The sequence below is a fragment of the Wolffia australiana genome, chromosome 11 (assembly GCF_029677425.1).
Source record: "Wolffia australiana isolate 7733 chromosome 11, ASM2967742v1".
Classification (NCBI taxonomy): Eukaryota; Viridiplantae; Streptophyta; class Magnoliopsida; order Alismatales; family Araceae; genus Wolffia; species Wolffia australiana.
In genome coordinates, this window is record NC_135845.1 from 3,985,313 (window position 1) to 4,006,778 (window position 21,466).

At 37.9% G+C, this 21,466-nt stretch overlaps 1 protein-coding gene across 2 annotated transcripts; it reads left to right on the top strand.

The window, feature by feature from the left end:
- The first annotated feature begins 449 nt into the window (after nucleotides 1–449).
- On the top strand, nucleotides 450–10,051 carry LOC144709127 (uncharacterized). Of its 2 annotated transcripts, XM_078582548.1 has the most exons (5): nucleotides 450–548; nucleotides 1,028–1,534; nucleotides 8,402–8,467; nucleotides 8,717–8,783; nucleotides 9,783–10,051. In XM_078582548.1, the coding sequence occupies exons 1-4, from the start codon at nucleotides 480–482 to the stop codon at nucleotides 8,774–8,776; spliced, it is 702 nt and encodes a 233-aa protein (XP_078438674.1). In that variant the 5' UTR covers nucleotides 450–479; the 3' UTR covers nucleotides 8,777–8,783; nucleotides 9,783–10,051. The 2 variants fall into 2 exon arrangements, with proteins under 2 accessions (XP_078438674.1, XP_078438673.1); XM_078582547.1 differs by lacking the exon at nucleotides 9,783–10,051 and having other exon boundaries at nucleotides 8,717–8,961.
- Nucleotides 10,052–21,466: the final 11,415 nt, after the last annotated feature.

Genomic DNA, 21,466 nt, shown 5'->3' on the forward strand with positions numbered 1-21,466 from the left:
CACCAAGTCTTTCTTATAACATTGGCCTATGTATAGGCCTTGGAGGAAAGAGAAAATAAGATAACCATAAATTTAAAAACCTAATATTAATCGACATTGGCGACGTATCAACGTGTCATGTCAAAGGACGGTTCTGAAGTTGGCGTTGGTGACGTGCCATGACGCGGGATGCCACATGAGAAGGTGGAGCCACCTCCGGTACTGGTGCATTGTCGTGGTCGCCATCATAATGATTCCAAAGTGCTATGTCATACATGAAAAGGAATAAAAAAATTAATTCTTCGTAGTAATTACAAATTATATTGTTTGTTTCACTAATTTATAAATGAAAGGTGAGGTCTGACTAAAATAGCCCTTCCGTCCCGTCCCGTCCTTGCATTTTCGTCATCCGTCCCGAGCTTTAAAACAAATAAAATTTCTATCAGAAGCTTGCTTGAGCAATCATGGCGGGAAAAGAAGAGGGCGAAGAAGACGACTACATGGGCGATCTCTCCCGCTTCGTCGCGCCGGAAGTCTCCTCATCTTCTTCCTCCTCCTCCTCAAAGAAGGTAGATCGTGGAATTATTCTGCTCAATCGGAGTTTGTGATACCAAATTGCTTCTCGGAAGGGCCCTTGGATCGGAGTTCCGGAGTTTTTTCTCAAAAAATTGCTTCTTGGATCAAAATTTCTGAACTTCTTTTCGAAAAATTGCATCTCGGTAGGCATTTTGGATCATGGTTTCTGAATTTTTTTTGAAAAATTGTTTCTTGGATCGGAGTTTCTGACCATTTTTTTTTCCAAAAATTGCTTCTCCGAAGGCTTCTTCGATTGGAGTTTCGGGATTTTTTTCAAAAATTTGCTTCTTGGATCGAAGTTTCTGAACTTTTTTTCAAAAAATTGTTCCGTGGATCGAAGTTTCTGAACTTTTCTTTTCAAAAAATTGCTTCTCCAGAGTTTTCTTGGATCGTAGTTTCTGATTTTATTCAAAAAAATTGCTTCTGGAATCGGAGTTTCTGATATTTTTTCCAAGAAATTGCTTCTTGGAAGGCTTCAGGGGGGGATCATAGAGTGAAGCCGCAGCGGCCGAAGGGCGTCAGCTGGCAAGAGCAGAGGAAGATCGACCGGGAGAGGAAGCAAAGAGAGGACGACGAACGGACGTTGGCAGCGCTTGAAACGTCCATTCCGTCATCCAATGTGGGTTATAAGCTGCTGGAGAGGATGGGATACAAGGCCGGATTGGGAAGGGCGCAGCCAGTTGGGCTTGAAATCAGGCGATCTAGGGCAGGAATCGGAGCCCTAACTCCCCAAGAAGAGAAGATTAGGATAGAGAGGGAGTTTTTGGAGAGGAAGAGACGCAGGGAAGAGGGATTGTTGCAGGATTTTGGGTCTAGGCAGAAGACTCTTTGGAGGAGCAGAAGGGTTGTATGGGATTATCAAAAGGCTGAAGCTGCGCTGGCCCAGTTGGAGAATCGCGAGGTGCTGGAGCCTGAATTGGATGGGGAAGAGGAGCAGAAGAAAGAGGATGAGGAAGAAGAGGAGAGTGTGACTGAAGAGGTACTGCCTTCTCTCTTTTGATCTTTATTGGCTTCAATTTTAGCTGTTGATTGACTCTACCCTATTCTTTTCTTGCCTCCGTTTAGAGAATTTTGATTCTTCATGAGCAATTGGAGAGTACAAATTTAGCCGGTGAAAATCTCCTGGTGATGCCAAATTGGCTGAGATCATTGATGATGATTCTTCATGGGCAAGTGGAGAGTAATTATTTAGGTTATCATACCGAATTGGTGGATAACACTGATGATGATTCTTCATGGGCAAGTGGAGAGTAATTATTAAGGTTATCATACCGAATTGGTGGATATCACTGATGATGATTCTTCATGGGCAAGTGGAGAGTAATTATTTAGGTTGTCATACCTAATTGGCTGATACTGATGATGATTCTTCATGGGCTAGTGGAAAGTGACTAAGTAGCTCGGGATACCAAATTAACTGAGATTATTGATGATTATTCTCCATAAGCAAGTGGGGAGTGACAATTTAGCTCGTGATACCAAATTAGCTGAGATCATTATTGGCTTCAATTTTTGCCTTCTCTCTTTATATCTTTATTGGCTTCAATTTTTGCGGCTGATTGACTCTACCCTCTTCTTTTCTTCCCTCCGTTTAGAGAACTTTGACTCTTCATGAGCAATTGGAGAGTACAAATTTAGCTGGTGAAAATCTCCTGGTGATGCCAAATTGGCTGAGATCTTTGATGATGATTCTTCATGGGCAAGTGTAGAGTAATTATTTAGGTTGTCATACCTAATTGGCTGATATCACTTATGATGATTCTTCGTGGGCTAGTGGAGAGTAACTATTTGGCTCGGGATACCAAATTAGCTGAGATCATTGATGATTATTTTTCATGAGCAAGTGGGGAGTGACAATTTAGCTCGTGATACTAAATTAACTGAAATCATTGATGATTATTCTTCATGAGCAAGTGGGGAGTGACAATTAAACTCGTGATACCAAATTAGCTGAGATCATTGATGATCTTTGCAGAAGGTTAACAAATTCAGAGCAGGAATTCAGAAATTAGGGGAGTTCGAGGGGTAATCAGGGGCGTTTCTTTGAATCCTGGATTTCTAGGAACCTCTGCGCTAGAAATGGGAAGGTATTTTGGGAATTCATGATTTTGATTCTGGCTGAAGGTTTTCGGAAAAGCCATATTATGCAAAAAGATCATACGGTTTGTCCAAGATTATGATTGAATTTTCGTTCTCTCTGATTATTGCGATTTATTTTTTCCACAAACCTTATGGCCGCACCCAGTCTAGGATTCCATTCCGTTGAAAATATGCTTTCACTCAATTTTTTGCATTTTAATGTTGATTAGTTGGAACGTTAATAATTTTTCTCTCATAGTCATATCCCTCGGCCTTTTGCTTGTGATTTGGGGCCGCTAAATCATTCAATAATATCATTTGGTTTGTTATAGATTACGGTTTTATCTTCTTTCTTGCTGATTCTTCTGTTATTTCTTCTCCACAAATCTCTTAAAATATGTTCTCCATTATTAGTTTGCATTTTAATGGTCCCTCTGTTTTCCGCTTGTGATTTCTGGCTGTTGAATTTGAAGACAAGAAGAAAGAACAATTCTTGATACTCAAACAAAGAGATTACAAGGAGTTTTATAGGGAGCCCTAATGGGCTAATAATAGAAAGGGCCCTTAATGGGCTAATAATAGAAAGGAGCTAATAATAGAAAGAAGAAAAGAAAAAGGAAAGGAGACAATAATGTCAACACTCCCCCTCAAGCTAGAGCGTGGATGTTTTCCACACCCAGCTTGGAACAGAGCTCCTCAAACCGAGGGGCATGAAGCCCTTTGGTGAAGATGTCTGCAAGCTGTTCAGCTGACGGAACATATGGCGTGCAGAAATTTCCCGACTCAAGCTTCTCTTTAATGAAATGTCGATCGATCTCAATGTGTTTTGTACGATCATGCTGGACAGGATCATGAGCAATGCTGATAGCCGATTTGTTGTCACAGAAGAGCTGAACAGGGAAAGAAACCGGACACCTTAGTTCACGAAGCAGTTGGGTAATCCAAAGTGCTTCACAAAGACCATGCCCAAGGGCACGGAACTCCGCTTCAGCACTTGATCGAGAGACCACTTTCTGTTTCTTACTCCTCCAAGTAATAAGATTGCCTCCCAAGAAGGTGCAGTACCCAGAGGTCGACCGATGATCAACCACAGATCCTGCATAATCGGCATCAGTGTAGACTTCTAGACGCAGACCACTGTGACGACGAAACATTAATCCATGGCCAATGGTGCCCTTCAAGAAACGGAGGAGGCGATGGGCAGCATGAAGATGACTCATTCGAGGGTTCTGCATAAACTGACTTAGAACACCCACTGTATATGCAATGTCGGGACGGGTGTGGGTGAGATAGAGCAGTTTGCCCACAAGTCTTCGATATTGTCCGGGCTCAGCCGGATCTTCATTCTCATCCGCACCAAGTCGATGACTCACATCAATCGGTGTCGAAATAGGCTTGAGTCTTCCTTTCCCAGCTCGCAAATAAGATCCACTGTATATTTCACGATGATGAAAATCCCACTCGAAGAATAAGCCACCTCAATACCAAGAAAATATCGTAATGGGCCAAGATGACGTATGGCAAAGTCCGATGACAGATACATAGCCAGTTGAGTAATGGACTCCGTATCATCACCCATGATGATAATGTCATCCACGTACACGAGAAGAATAGCCACTCCCCCGGACGTGGAATGACGGTAGAAAAGCGTGTGATCTCCATTACACTGACGGTATCCCCGGTTCTTCATGGCCATGGTGAAACGGCCAAACCAAGCACGAGGAGATTGCTTCAAACCGTACAGCGCTTTCTTCAGGCGACAAACAACTGAACTCGGAGTAGATGGCACTAAGGAGGCATATCCAGGAGGTAAGGCCATATATATCTCCTCAGTCAAATCACCATGAAGAAAAGCATTCTTGACATTATATTGCTGCAATATCCAGCCCCGATCGGCGGCAAGAGCCAAGAGAATCCGGACAGTGTTCATCTTGGCCACAGGGGCAAACGTTTCCTGATAATCAATGCCATACTGTTGGGTGAACCCTTGCGCCACAACACGTGCCTTGTGCCTTTCAATAGAGCCGTCGGAATTGTGCTTTCCAGCATAAACCCAACGACTGCCAACCAAGTGCTTGCCCGGCGGTAGTGGAACCAGATCCCATGTGTCATTTAGGGCAAGTGCTTGTAGCTCCTCCTCCATTGCCCGACGCTAATGAGGAAGAGAGAGGGCTACGTCCACCGTCTTTGGAAGGGAGATAGTGTCAAGGGAGGTGAGAAGAGCGTGGTAGGATGGGGAAAGACGATGAGATGAGATGGATGCGGCTAATGGATACAATGGAGAAGGATGAGGGCAAGACACAAGTGCTAATGAAGGATTTTCAAGAGGAGTGGATGAGGAGGATGAGGGAACTTCAGGGGTAGGAGGAACACGAGGCTTGCGACGAGCAAGAGTGATACCATAGCGTTTTTCTGGCGGGCAACGGCGTATAGGTAAAGGGGCACAACATAGTGGGATAGAGGATCCGATGGGGACTCTGCAGGAGGGTTCGATGAAGCAGAGGATGGATCTTTAGTAAGGACAGGTGGATTTGGGATTGGTGCAGGCAGAGGATCAGAGGACAAGGTGTTCATGGGAATATCAGATGGAGGCTCTTCGAGAGGAACAGGCAAGGAAGGACTTGGGACTGGTGACGAGGGAGATGAGTTAGGAAGAATAAGAAATTCAAGGATCTGATTGAGGTGGTAAAGAAGGAGAAGGTGGAGAAGAAGAGGGTAATACGGAGTAAATTCGTTAAAGGTAGCATCCTTGGTGACAATAAATCGACGAGAGGGTGGATGATAACATCGATAACCCTTTTGAGTAGAAGCATAGCCGACGAAGACACATTGGATGGCCCGAGGATCAAGCTTGTCACGACCAAGATGGTGGTTAGGAGTAAAGCAAACGCACCCAAAGACACGAGGGGTAAGATTGGTTCGGAGAGAAATGTTGGGGAAGGAATGCTGGAGACAATCAATGGGAGTAGAGTAGTTAAGTACGCGAGACGGAAGGCGGTTGAGAAGATGAATGGCAGTTAGGACAGCTTCAGCCCAAAAATACTTTGGCACATGCATGTAAAATAAGAGGCTCCGAGCCATTTCAAAAATGTGACGAAATTTTCGTTCTGCAACTCCATTTTGCTGGGGGGTGTAAGGACATGTGGTTTCATGGATGATGCCTTTTTCTTGGAAGAAAGTACTTAACGTGGAATTGACATAGTCTCGGGCATTGTCGGAGCGGAAGCGACGAATAGAAGTGCAGAATTGAGTTTGAATGAGAGAGTAGAACTGAGGAATAACAAGGGAGATCTCTGATTTATTTTTCAAGAGATAGGCCCACGTGAAACGAGTAGCGTCATCAATGAATATACATAACCACCGAGCACCGGACGTGCTATGAACAGGGGAGGGTCCCCACACGTCGGTGTGAACGAGAGCAAAAGGAGTCGTCAAATGGGAAGAAGAAATAGGATACGTAGTACGATGATGTTTAGCAATTCGACAAGCATCACAAACAAAGCGGCCCACAGAGTGGCCTTGGAAAAGTTTTGGAAATAAACGATAAAGAGTAGCAAAGGATGGATGGCCGAGGCGTCGATGGAGAAGCCACAACGCTCATGAGGCGCCGAAGGGGAACTGCAGCGGCAGCAACAGCGAGGAGACAAGGGAGATCGAACAAGATAGAGACCCTCATGCTCCTCAGCAATGGAAATCGTCCTCCCCGACACCTTATCACGATAAAAATAGGTATTAGGAGTGAATGTAAGATCTTGGTTCAGATCACGAACAAGGCGGGATAAAGAAAGAAGATGATGAGCAAGCCGTGGAACATGAAGGACTTTAGTGAGGTTCATCGAAGGAGAGAGAGACGACCAATCCCAGCCATAGTGAGAAGATCACGGAAGCTGTTTTAACTTTGGAGGAGCCGGAAAGCGGGTTCATAGGTCACAAAAGCTCTAGGATTGGGTGTCATGTGGGCGGTGGCACCAGAGTCAAGAAGCCAAGTGGATGATGATGGCACGGAGATGGTGAAGGAGGAGGAGAAAGAGTGGTGGACATACCCGCGTTAGCTAGAGAGCACGAGCCCACGACTGGAGGGTCAAGCAATCGCCGGAGACGTTCCACGTCTGCAGGTGTAGAGCCAAGAAGAGAATTACTCGCCGAAGACGCTCCACTTGGAAGAAGACCATAGGACAGAGGCACTTGACCAGGCATCGGTACTTGGTTGACAGAAGGTGCAACCGTAGCGAGATTGCTCTGTTGTGTTCGCTTCCGTTGAAGCTTAAAGCACATCTCCTTGGAGTGACCCCGCTTTTTGCAGTAATTGCAGAAAAGGGAAGGATCACCTTGGGAGGATTCCTCAGTCCGAGTAGATGGACCATGAGACGAAGCTCCTGCTCCAGTCGATGTGGTCGTTACCGAGGAGCGCGTGGAGGAAGACGAATGTGCTACAAGTGCAGAAGTTGGGGTCTGGGACTGCTGAAAGCGAGATTCTTCAATTCTCGCGCTGCGAAGCGCATCCTTGAAGGAAAGCTCTTTCTCCCGGTGTATAAGCTGAGCCCGTACCGCTTCATATTCCGGGTTAAGTCCTATAAGGAACTGAAAAACCCGAAGTTGAAGAGTGTACTTGCGATCCACCGAGTGAGGGTCCGGAGGCATGTAGTGATCAATCTCATTCCACAGAGAAATGAGTTTTGTGCTGTACTCCATGATCGTCCTGTCTCCTTGACGCAGATCTGCGGCCCGATGCACTAGCTCATACAGTGTGGCAATATTATTTTTCTTGGAGTGGCTGTCAAGGGCCGCTTCCCACACGGCCCGGGCAGACTCAAGAGACAGAAATTCACCCTTGATACTCGGTGAAATACTATCCAAAAGCCATCGATGGACCACCCCTTCAACGTCTAGCCAGTCATAGTACTTAGAGTCTGTCTTGGAAGGCCCTTCTTCAAGTAAATGACGCATCAGTCGTCCCTTGAGAGTAATCTGGACATATTGCTGCCACTGAAGAAGGTTAAAGCCGGTGAACATCCCATCTGGAGGCATCTGAGGTAGAGAAAACGGTCTAGGTGAAGCCGACCAATTCCCCGACTCAAGAGGTGCCTCCGAAGCATTTGACGTTTGACCCACACTGGGTGGCGTCGATGCTAGCGTCGATGCTGGCGTCGATGCTGGCGTCACACCGGAAACCGATACAGGCTCCGTCATCTTGATCACAGAATGAAGTGTCGCACGAGGAGCACACGGCTGCAGGAACGCCCGCGGCTATTGGCTGCATGCGCGGCTGAAGAGTCGAGGAGGGAGCGCAGCCGCGACCGAGAGGAGAGCGCGCGGTCGAGAGGGAAGCGTACGCTGCCGAGAGAGAAGCACAGCCGAGGAGGGAGCGCAGTGCGGGAAGTGGGAAATGTGGCCGGAAAGAAGCTGCGCCACCAGGAGCAGGTAGCCAACCGGAAGGAGAAGGAGCTCAAGATCGTGGCGAATGTAGAAACGCCAGAGATCGGAGCTACGGTCGAACCCAGGAACCCGGATTAGGGTTAGGGTTAGGGCTCTGATACCATGAAGACAAGAAGAAAGAACAATTCTTGATACTCAAACAAAGAGATTACAAGGGGTTTTATAGGGAGCCCTAATGGGCTAATAATAGAAAGGGCCCTTAATGGGCTAATAATAGAAAGGAGCTAATAATAGAAAGAAGAAAAGAAAAAGGAAAGGAGACAATAATGTCAACAGAATTGACATAGCAGTAAAGGCCAAAGTTTTGTAATTTCAAATATTATGTATGCAGGACTTGCTGAACTTGTTGACGAAGCTGAGAAATGAACATCACTACTGCCTCTACTGCGGATGCAAGGCAAGTTTTCTTGCTGGATATTTGTATATTACCATTCGAATGCATCTTCATAATGGTTATTCTCTGATTTTATTAATTAAGCTTATGTTTAAGGTGCATATCTCTCAGTTAAAAAATTATCTTTGTCAAACTAGTGGTCTTATTTGAATTGGCCGATATATTTGTTCTTTTTGTGGAGTTGTTCGGGTTTTTTCTTATCCATTTCTCAGTTTTACGCCATTTCTGAAAACTTCTTCGCATTAATTTCAGTATGAATCAGCAGATGCCCTGGAAACCAGCTGCCCTGGGATTACCGAAGATGATCACTAAACTAAAGGTATATGACTGCCCGGTAATTTGTTTTATCCTGGTTTTATCCTGTTTCTTGAATATGTCCTGGCAAGTGGAATGGGATGATTGGCCCAATTGGGCGCCCCTAGGAGAGGGAAATGCCCCTAGTGGGCATAGGAGAAGGAATAGACCTTGACTTGTCACTTAATTTTAATTTACGCCAACCTTATGGCTATGGAAATGGCCATAGTGTGCATAGGAGAAGGAATAGATCGTGATCATGTGATATGGGAATGTAATGGAAATGCCCCTAGTGGGCATAGGAGAGGGAATAGATCGTGACAGCCAGTAAACAATGATACGAACCTGGATCTAGGCTCGTATCGGAAGGAGGGTAGAGGACGAGGCGAGGTAGAAGTTCCCGGGGAAGAGAGATGAAACGGGAAGGATCCGAGAGGAGGCCGAGCAGAGGGGGTAGGGATCGGCCGAAGACGAGTCGCCTGAAGATGTGGTGAGGTAGAGATGATCACGAGGACCAGGGATCGTTGAGGGAGAGAGGGAGACCAGACCTAGACGAGGAGAGGGGTTACAAGAACACTACTTCACTCTTCTTCTCGGCTGCCCTCTTAAAGGGAGGACATCCCTATTCAAAGGAAATACAATGATAGCAAAATGACTGAAATGCCCCTGTGGGCTAACATGATGAAACTAGGATCCTATCAAACAAAAGGGGAAATGATATCTTAATAATCTGCTTAATTTTATGGGCCTCACATGGAGATGATTTTTTCGTTCTTGGTTCCTTATGCTCTGATTGGGATGCTCAATCTGATCAGTGAACCTGATTGATTAAATATCAGTGAGTTTCTGATCTTACAGATCGTGTTTGATTTTGCTGTTCTGATCGCGGCGATCTAATAAAAAATAATTTAACCTGACCTCTAGGTCTGGAGTAATTTTCTCCTTAATTGGTACATGCCAATGTTCAAAGGGAAAAAAATACCCTATTTACTCCATAGTGATGTGGCTCCTGATATGTATGTAGATCGATAATTACCAGAAAAAGTAATGGATTCAAGAATATGCTGAGTTTTGAGGAAGAGGGAGAGCTAGACAGACGAAGTAGTGCGGCTGGCTGAAGATACAAGAAGCCGCAAACTGGAAGAGTGATCTTTTTTTTTTTTGAAGAATGTTTGTGGTTTAGTCTTTGATTAATGAAGGCTAAGAATGATACCATCTTGGACGAATGAAATTATTCATTCGGCAGTTATTCCATGTGATGGAGGTGAAAATAATGTGTTACATGATTTGTAAGTATATGCAAAATTGGAAACCTAATCTAGTCTGATTCAACAAGGGGAGTGGGAGAATCTACCCCAGGATATTATTATACCTTCTTCTGATAGATAATCAATCAATAAATCAGACTTTAATACTGGAAGAGGTTCCAAGATCCTTCAATCCAAAATAGGAGGATTAGCTGTCATCATTAAAAAACAAGAGGATAAGGAAGTATCTGGTGATGCTGCACCAGGAAGAAACTTGAGATAAAGAAAAAGGATATGCATTTCAAATCCAATAAACTATAGGGTATGTTGGATATGATAATTTATGACCTCTGTAACTAACATTTTTACAACCTAAAGGTACACGCAAATTTGTAAGTCAGCAGAAGAAGCCTTAGGAGAAAAGCAATGGCCTTTGAACATGAAGCTCTTAAGAATAGTGATACTTCGGACGTTGTAGAAATGCATCAAATTATTAGAACAGAGGGATGTCTGTGCTTCCAATTTTTAGATGGAAGCTTGAGAATGTATAAAACTAGAATGGTCACATAAGGTTACACTTATTCTTATGATATTTACTACAAGAAAATATTGTCTCCGCTTCTCCAACTTAAATTATCCCCAACTTAATTTCTTTGGGTACTACTTGTGGCGGGGAAATGAAATGATATAATATGAATAATGTATTTATTAATAGAGACCAGTCTGAGAAGATATGTATTAAAATTACACCAGGGTGTTATCGACGCCTCTATATAAAAAGGATGTGAAAAGTCAGGGTGAAGAGAAGTGAAATATACTTTTTTGCTACCTTTTTGGGTATTCTAGGAGAGAAAATACGAGTTTCATTGGATTTAAGATTTGATCCTAGATCTGAATATGACTCGAGAAATAAGGTAGTTTTCTGTTTAAGGGAATCCAATAAACAATAAAAAACCGTTTCTAAAATCTAACATCAACTGTAGAATATCATTGCCCTACATGTAACCTATTTATAAACTCAAAAACTAGGCTTGGCAATGCAGTTCACGATGGCAATGCAGGTCACGTTTTTATGATTGAAGTCATTATATGGGAGAGATGGTAATGCAGTTCACAATGCTACACTAAAAAAAATTATTTTTCATCCGGTCTTATGATACCACACTAGCACGTAATTATTCTTGATTTTTCCAGCATTCATTGCTTTTGAACCAACACTTTTTTAATGTTGACAGATGCACTTCCTTTATTGTTCTCCACAAAGGTTTTAATTGCACTATTAGATTCAATTTTGTCTATTGGTCTATGTCACCCATATAATTAAAAAATAAAATTCTGTAAATTAATGAATGGCTGTTATGGCATATTGTTACAATGATTAGCTGAATTAATTATTTCCAAGCATCGTGATCGGTCACCATTTGATTGAATTGAATGGTGACCGGTGGGGGGGGGGAATGCAGACAGGAAAATATTAAATAAATTTCATTTAAATGAAATATATGTCATCCATACATATAAAATATTATTTTTGGCTTAAAAAGGTAATATGTTCCTGAGTATAGCGTCAAAAATTCAATTAAAGTATATTTGAACTCAGAAAGGTAATTTTTGTATGATTTTGATAAAAAACTAAAAAATACTAATAAATACGAAAACCCATGATATCCCTTTAAAAATAGCTTTACTAATCAGGCTTCATCAGAGTAATATATAATTAAATTAAATCAGAAAATATGTAACCTTGATCTTATTAACATAGTTATTCGCTCCTTATTACCTCTTATAGATCACTCCTTATAATTAGTGATGATTGTTTATCTTCTATTTCCATAATTATCAAAAATAATTTTTTAATTTTGATATTTCAGAAAATACATAATCTCAAAAGTTTTAAAAATATTCATGATATGTCATCAATGGCATGATACCATCAACGATTCATGGTTAGAAATACTGAGGGCATGTAAAATCCTTGATACTATTACTGCATTTCTGCATTATCAACACCCTCAACTTATCTCATTTATATTCCTTATAACTGGTCTATTCCTCTTATTGAGTGTTTTTCAACCTTGAACTTGGTTGGATGCATATAATGGGTGTGACGAATGTGAATTAACCCTTTTTAAGAATATCTTAATGAACCGTAGAAACCATCCATACTTCATGAACGGAAAGCCCCTAGCCGACTACCTGATTTTTTTGAGAACCTAATCTAAGGTTGATAAAGGTTTCAGTATATCTATGAATGTGACTGAATGTATATAGGCCACTTATAAACTAAATTAATTTTTTACTCACATAATATGATAAGAGACAAATCCTCAAGGGCCTTGCATATTGAAATTAGTAATTTTCTTGGAGAGAGAGTAAGAAGAATGTATTATTAAATGATTTAGAGATTCAATTATTCGTATTCAAATAGTTTTTATATTAAATTGGGAGAATCATGGTGATAATAGGATTATAATTGGAAGACATGTTATGTTATTATTTTATAGTCTTGAAAAATTAAGATAGAAATATAAGACCTTGACCAAAAATAAATGAGGTGAATTGTGAAAAACAAGGGCAATGTATTGAGGTTGTTTTCAAGTGGGTGATCAGGATGGGGATTGACATCCTGTGTTAATGAAAAAATGACCTTAGTGGGGTAAGGGAGATAACTGAATAGCACAAGTTCATAACTAGCATATGTGAAAGTAATGCTATGTAATGCTCAAGGATATGTCAGCAAGATGAGGTCTTTGAAAAGGTAGGCTACATAGAAATGACACAACATCATAGAAGTAATAGATATTTAAGGGTTGTATAAAGGCTTCTTGATGTAGTGATAACATAAGATGGTATACAGATGGATAGTGGAGAATATGGCATAAAGAGGGTGAATCTCAGATGACAAGAAAGGGAGTCACAAACATTTGATGGGTTATAGTTCTTAGCTGAGTGGTTATAGGCTTCTTAATTCCTTGAGTGACCTCCAGAGATTCCTCTCAACTGAAATTTGAACGATAATGAACAAGGATGGGCCTTGTACTCTCAACATTTCACTTTTGTAGACACTATTTGGGTAAGAGAGAAATAGAGGTTGAATAGTTCTAGACAACTTCCCCATTCTGTCTTGATCTTGTAGCCCATAAATTGAGGTTCAGGCTCACTTGTTAGAAAACTCTAGATCTACATCTTGACTCATCTTAAATAAGCCCTAAAAGTTCTATGAGTATGACTTAATGCTCTTCTGTGGGCCTAGGCAGGTTGGGGCCTGAATTCTCCTCTCATAAGATTCATCAATTCAGTGTAAATTACCAAAGCCCATGCATCCAGTGATAACTCAAGAAGATATGAGCATTATACCAAGAGGCTTAAAGGAAGTTAAGTGGGATTCGTTCAGTGGCCAAAATAGGTCATAAATTAATCTAACTGAGGTTTTAGTGAAAAATCATGATATGAGAAATAAATAAAAATTTAAATTACACTGAAGTGGAAAGTAAAATTGTATTTTTACAATGACACTCTGAGAAATACAACATATATGTTTTTTGGTAGTGGAGTACATGAGCTGTTCACTAGAGCTGAATAGAAGAGCAGAAATTGATTCAATTTTGATGGTCTGGATTGCACTTAATATTTATAACAGAAGTCTTTGATCTTGGGCATTGAAGGAATAAACATGTGATGATTATGATATGTGTCGAGGCTGGGAATTTATAAATCCTATGTTTATTGATGAGTTGAAAGCTCATGATTGCAAGAGTGATCTTGAACATTTATTTTTAAACTATTGGCACAAAGTTAAGAAATCTCCCTTTTTGACATATTAACCCTCGATGAGGTAACTTACTATGTGGCAATGATTTTGATGTTCAGCAGTCAAAGTCCTCTTGGAGGCATCTTGGTGTTGGATGTAACCAGCATGGTATTAAAAAATGGTGATATTATCACCACCCTAATAAGGGCACACTTTTTTCACCTTTGGCATAGCAGTGAGACTTGAGCAATGCATTTTGCAGAAGTCTAAAAATTTTATCTCAAAAAGATATATATTTTAAAAATTAATGGATTTCTTTTATTCAATAGCCAAATAATTTCTAGTGCGATTACATTTCAAATGAGACCTGATTTGAGTACATTTGAAGCTCAAAGATGAGAAAAAAAATTCAAATGTGTCACAACACATTGAATTATTGATGATAATATGAACTTTCTTGATAGAATGATAGAATGATATTTTCACCTTTTTTATGACGTTTGAACCACAATTATTAGGTTTGAAACTTGATAGTCAATTGAAATTGGCTTCAGTGCAATCAAAGGTTAAATGAGAGATGTTCTCTAAAAGAGTTTGGGGAGTATAAAATACTATGAATATTATGAATGGGGAAAAAATATCATGAATCCCTCTACCAAAATCACTTGTATTCGTAGACATGAAGGTTAATATTTCATAATATTTTCATTTTTGACGATATGTATGAGTTAGGGGAAATATTTATGATCAATGGTGTACAAAGGAGGTGCATTTGGGTTTTCATGGCCCCACCGTGAAGGGGAGCCTTGGCATATTCATTTTTTGACGATACGAAAAGTGACACGGACTTGAGACACATGAATACCCATTAATATATTCATTTTACTTGGAAAAAGAAGAAAAAAAAACCATCACGTGATGTTTCATCTTGGTTGTTCAGCTTGAATCAAGGTTATTATCATACGGTCAAAAGGATGCCAGAAAGCCGGGGCCTCTCCAAGAAACTACAACTGCACGTCCTTTGGAATAAGACTGGTCGAGTGAACAATAATCCCCCATGGAAGTAATTTTTGGCGGTCCAATCTAGTGAATAAATAGGAGAATTTCAAGTGGACAAGTTAAGCAACAAAAACCCTTGTTGTAAAGTCTAGTAGTTTTTTTTCTTATCACTTTTTTTAAGATTACCGCCAGAAGTGTCTGGCCGAATTAAATAACCATTATTTCCATCGAAATCATATTGAATATTTATTTTTTCAATTTTCTCTTTTAATTCTTGAATGCACTCTTGATTGATGCAATGTCTTAGGTGAGCATTCTGTGTGCTAGATAGCCACAAATCACTCTCTTACATCAATATAAAAATCATAAGAATCAAGGGATAGCCTAGAATCATGTATATATATTCATGATGGATGAATTTATATATTTGATGAATGTGAGGAGACTACATAGACCAGAAGAATCTCTGACTTCGTAGACATTAATGTTTGGAAACTAAGATCATGGGGGGAAATTAGAAATTTTATTAATATTTTTTTAAATGTTACTCAATATTATTGATAACACCCTAATTTCTGTCTTTATTTCATGTTATTAGCACAATTTTATGCATTTAAAGAGCTTAAAATGGGGTTGTTATCATATATTTACATGAAAATAGTGTTTTCAAGTGATTTCTGATTTTTTCCTAATTTTCTGTTAATTCTATGAATTTTAAAGGATTTATTGAAGCTTGAAATAATTATTTTTGAATGAAAATGGCATATTTAATATTTTATTTCGACATTTATCAGCATGGGAATGAATCAATGAATTTTCTAGAATTTTTTAGAATTTTTTACGAATTTTTAGGATTTTTCTGAGATTTATTTGAAGAGGAAATGTATTTATTTCAAGGAAAAAAGTATATTTATAAATGAAAAAAAAGTATTTTTATTATTTTTGAACTTTCAAGGGACTTTTTACGAAGTTACGTTGCAAAAAGACCCTGAAAACAGCTCTCGGTCGCCACTACAGGCATAAAGATCCAGTTTAAAATTTTACAGGGTTTTATTGCAATTTTTAATATATATATTTTAATGTTTTTAGGAGAAATCGGAGGAGAGAGAGTGTGCAAGGGGCATATACGCAATTACTTTTGGGGCGGTATCCAAAAGCAATTCCAGGCTTTTTAAGGACTTTTCTGCAAAAAGGAGGATTCAAAATGCGCCAGCCAATGAGAGAGCGACACGTCATTGCGTGTTTAAAAACGAAATTAATAAATAAATCAATTCTAAATCCAATGGATTAAATTGGTTTAAAATTGATTTATTAAATAAATTTTGATCCTGAAGTCCGATTGAGATGATTTTTTTATGAATTTGTTCGTCTTGATCCCCTCTTTCTATTTATATGGTTGGATCATTCAGATCCAGCTACATTGATAGATAAATATTAAGTACTAAACGGGGGTAAAATGGTGATTTTTACCATATAACCTAAGTATAAAAGCTTAATTTCGAGAGGGGGAGCTTATTCTTGATGGTTCTCTATCACAGCTACAAGACAGAGAGGAGTCCCACCCTGGATCAAGTTATCTGGTACTTTTTCCTTGATTGTATTTGGATTTGTGCATTTTGAATGAGATTAGTTCAATTTCTTGTTTCTTCTTCTTGGTTTTGATCTGAAATTCTAAATCGCTTGGCTTGAGCGGCATGTACAAGCCCTGATTAGGATTGAGAGGAGAATTTGAGGGATTCAACTAAGCATTCAACTGCATTCCAAAGAAAAACTCTAAAAAAATTAGTTTTAATTCTTAGGAGATTAAATTACCCCCATTTCAGTTCTGAATTATCAAAGTTGCAAAAACAAACCAAACTCAAATTAAAATTTCCCTTTTAACCTCTCTAATTGACCTCTTGGATCCTTTTATTAGGATCAAAGAAACCAATTTAGAGCTCCATATTTCTTATATTCATCTCAACTCTTCTACCCCCCTTTCTAAATTCTCATCTAATTAGGGTGACTTGATCCTCATTGAAGATCAAATTCAGTTTAATCATAGTGAAACGACCAATAAAATCACCAAATCAAATTCCTTACTAGCTTCCCTTGGACGACAATCGTACTTATCACTATACGTCTTAAGTGGAGTGCTTATAAATTTTATTGCATAAGCCAAAATCCACAACGACAAGGGCTTAAAATTGCATAGTTTTTACCCCTATTTTCGGCTTATCAATTATTCAATATTACCTCAGTTATTCAATATTACCTCTCAGTGTTCTCTCTTCCTCTCATTCTGTCTTTGTGGTTGAAAAAGGAAAAAAGAAAAAAAACTCCTATGTCATTTTATCTCTTCTGAAAATCTTCGAGATACAACCTTCAATTCTTGAATAAAGCTTCATATAAAAAATGAAATAATCATCTTCAAAAACATTGAAGAATCAGATTCATTCATATGAATTTACAAATTCTAAAGATCTTACGCATTGAAGCACATACATTTTTTGCAATCCCAAGAATAAATATTTCTAAAAATTGAAGATAAGTGTAATATTAACTGTAAGTCAGGCCATTTCAAGTATGTGATCATTTTTTATTGTATGTTATTTCCAGCACTATTGTTCCATGAACTTGATTTGGACATAATCTTCCCAAGCTTTTGTAAAACACTTCTGATTAAATGTTTTTTTAGTAAACATTAAACATTTTAATTGGTGGAATAAATTTAATTAAATGGTTTTATGATGCACAGTTTTTTTATTTTCTGAAAGAAAATTCGTAAAAAATTTATGTGGAGTACACAATTTTTCAAAGAGTCGAATCTATTCAAAATAATTTTCACAGGGATATTTATTTTTTATATTTTACTATAAATATTTCATTTAATTATATTTAACATTATTATACAAGCCTTATGAATTGAATAAAATGGAATATATTCTTATCTATCTATCTATCTAGTGATTTATATTTGTATCTTCTAAACATATTACTCCCTGTCATTTACCAAAAATAGATTGACAGATTTGAAATACATTGATTTAATAAAAGTTCAATAATAGTTTCATATCCATATATCTGGGAGTTTATTTTGATGATACAATTTCCAAATCTTCTTATGAATTTTCATTACCCGTTTTATAATTGGTTCTAGAGTTCACATATTTCTGATATGAATCTTACTAAAGGCTTTATTGTATACAAGTTTAATTATAGGTCTTCAAACCAACAGTTTAAATCTTAATAAAGATCTACAGTTCAAATCTTCTGAGTTATTGCTCATCTATGATATAAACTGAATTAATTCTGTATATGTTACTTGTAAATCTTCATTGAGATTAAATTTGACTTAAAATATATAAAACACTGTTTCTGATTGATTAGGATTAATGTAATATATTTTTGGCATTATTTAACCATATTTACATTTCGATTTAGAATATTGATTTTGTGAAAGTTTCATTTATTGTAATAATTATTTTATCAATAATTTTTTCATTTCATTTGAATATAATATCTGATTTGAAATTTAGCTCATAATCTACTACCCTTACATGTTATATTGATAATTCAGAAGATACTGCTAATACAGGTGGTTATTGTTGGAGATCATAATTATTACTTAAGTGATGGCATAGATTTAGCTAGATTATATTAAGTTATGTGATAAATTATTTATTTTTGGAGATCATTAATTAGGTGATCATAATTATTAATTATCCCTTGTCTTTACAAAAATTATAAATGCACACCTTGAGCTTGATATTCATTATTATTGAATAAGGCACATTTTGTTCATTCATAATTTTGATCTATCCATGTGAGATGTGATTTGTTTCACTATTAATTAATTATTTTATTTGAGTCATGAAATTAGATAAGAAACCAACATTTTATATTTGAGAATATTATTTTATCCATATTGAGAGATTATTTGAATATATATTGATCATCGTTGAGAGTATATTTTATTCATATTGAAACTTTAATATAAATATTAATGTTAATTTCTAAGGTGTTTGCACATTAATTTGAGTTCATATAGGATCTAATAAAAATTGTGTATCAATTGATACGGAACGAAAGTTTTCATAAGAAAACTAAATTTGCTTTTTTTTATTTGACTTGAAAGATTCATGTGGTTTACTCGAGTATAGTCTTATGTTTCACTCATGAAAGTACAAGAAAGGGCTCAAATTGAGACACAAAGTGGCTGGTAAAGAGTTGGAGTTTTGCTCGGCAAAGTTGAGTTAATTTGGAATAGTGATTTGTATTGGTTTATGGCTTGATCGCACATAATAGGTGAACTGATGTTAAGAAAGCTTAGTCAGAGGTGGGATACTAGTGATGACATCAAAATGGCACTTGAGATGAAGACTGATTGAAAGGAAATAGGGAGAAGTAAAAGTATCTCATAAAGTCTACATTGATGAGTTAGGGTAGACATTAATATCTATGGAGATGCATCAGGTTTGCCGGTATGAAAATTGTATGTGTCTTGTACAGTATCTGCAAATAGTACAATCAGTTAGGATTTACTACATTTTTTTAGAATTTATTAGACTCATAATAGTCTGGATTACATGATTTTAATGTTCCCCAAAGAAGGTAAAAATATCTTTCCAAAAATATTTTGTGAGGTGGTTGAAATTCGAAAAGATAAAAGGAATATAATAAAAACAGATAAAAGAAAAAATTCACCAACTTATCCCCAATTAGTTCATATCACAACTATATAGCTTCCAATTATTATTGTATGAAGATTTGTCATACATGCATCTTGAAACTTCATGATTTGATCACCACAATTTTTTCATTTATGTTTTCAAATTACATAAACCTAATAGGATACTCCTTCCTGCACATCAAATCTGGTACCATAACTAATTTTTTTACTCAAAAGCTTGTCAAAAATAGATATATAAATTTATTTATACCAAAGTCTATATATCCATTAATTTAACTTATATGCTTCCATGTTTCCTAATTGGATCCTATTCCATTAACATCAAAAACCATTAAATTCATAAAAACCACCTTTTCCATTCGTGAATTACGTCCCAGACATGCTTTCCTTAGCGTTCGAATTTTTAGGCAGACAATTGGTTACATCCTATTAAATATATCACCTTTTGGTTTATATGGCCATTGACTAAACTTGGAGGGAGGGTGAGTTAGGTTCTATTAAAAATTAAACAAAATTTAAACTATGATAAAGCTACTGATGGTACTCCTATGAATAAAATGTAATAGATAATATAGTGTGACTCACTTATTTTCTTCAACTTAGTCTAATCCTTAATTATGTATTGGGGATATCCAGTTCAGAGTTTTAAAATCCTTAACTGATGGGTTTTAATGAACCTTCAAGCCAAAAAGGGTTGTATAGAGGGGCATTAACACGGATGTCACAAAAATAAAATTTTGGTGTAGCTCAATTTTAGGGTTTTAAGTCGCATCGATAATTGAGATTATCAAATAAATATATACCAGTATTTACCTATGAATACTTTTCTAGCAATGAGTACGGATCATCTCCACAGGGAACAATGATTAAGACTAGACAAATACGAGAGTTTACTTGGCGAGATAGTGATATCGAGTAAAAGGTTGTAAATAGTTATAATTCCAACTTAAAATTAGCAAAGAAAAGAGGAAATGGAAATAGAATTACACTAAGCGTTACATGAATGGGGTGGAGAATGTGTCGGATATGAGAATTTTTGAGTGAATGAACGGTATGATGATAGAGAGATGAGATTATGGGCAAGTAAGGATGTGGTGTGATAGTGAAAATGTGATAGTAAAATCTAACTAAGCTAATGACGATGTCGGAAAAGAGCCTCGTAAGGCGAAGATTCTTACTATAGATCCTTATGTTCTGCCAGGATCACGGTCATTTACGAGGGCCGGTAAGCTCTGCTCTTCTATAATACTTGTTTCCACACACCGAAGGCACCAAGAACACACTTAATGGATGTCAAAATTCACTATCTTTCAATCAGCCCACATGAGTAGGAAGCAAGTTCAAGATGAGTTTCACAGTGATCCATGCCTTTATTTATAGATCAAAGGAGATTGATGGAAAGAGGAGGGGGAGAGAAAGAAATGCTGAAAATTTCAGCTCAATCGGACATGTGGATCGTCAGATATTGTAGTTTGAATTTGGAGGAAACCTAGCTCCTGATTTTTTCCTCTCTTCTCGTGATCGGCATCAATGCTTCATCTTTTTCTGTTTTGATGAACTATCAAATTGTTGATATTCCTCATCTTCTCGTTTTCCTTGTTTGCTTTTTTCAGAGCCACCATGTGTACTTTCAAGGCCAAAAGATAAAATAGGGTCTAATTGGATTTTATTTAAATATAAAGTTAATTGCTTTTGCTGCAACTGATGTGGCGGCACGTTAACGCGCACCACGCCAACCATTTGCCCCTTTTTATCCAATAAAAGGATGACATGTGAGCGCCACATGTACAAGTGGGTACCATGTGTTCATGTGGCACAATGTGGCACTGACACGTCGTCGGCCATCATTATTGACCATTCTAAGGGGAAAGATGGAGAAGATAAATATTAATATTTGAATTAGCTCTTTCTCAGTTGACGGAGCGCATTTTTTGCAAAAGAAAGTAATTCTTTTTCTGATTCGTTCACGTCACCTGTTCAGGAAAAGTCAAAAAAGTGATTCTGTTAGCAATTAAATGGCAATTTTGGCATCACTTATC

What these genes read in the sequence shown, in the direction of transcription:
- LOC144709127 (XM_078582548.1), top strand. Translation starts at nt 480, where the DNA reads ATGGGCGATCTCTCCCGCTTCGTCGCGCCGGAAGTCTCCTCATCTTCT. An exon ending in CCTCCTCCTCCTCAAAGAAG is followed by an intron (nt 549 to 1,027) that starts GTAGATCGTGGA and finishes GCTTCTTGGAAG; the next exon opens with GCTTCAGGGGGGGATCATAG. An exon ending in GCCTCTACTGCGGATGCAAG is followed by an intron (nt 8,468 to 8,716) that starts GCAAGTTTTCTT and finishes CATTAATTTCAG; the next exon opens with TATGAATCAGCAGATGCCCT.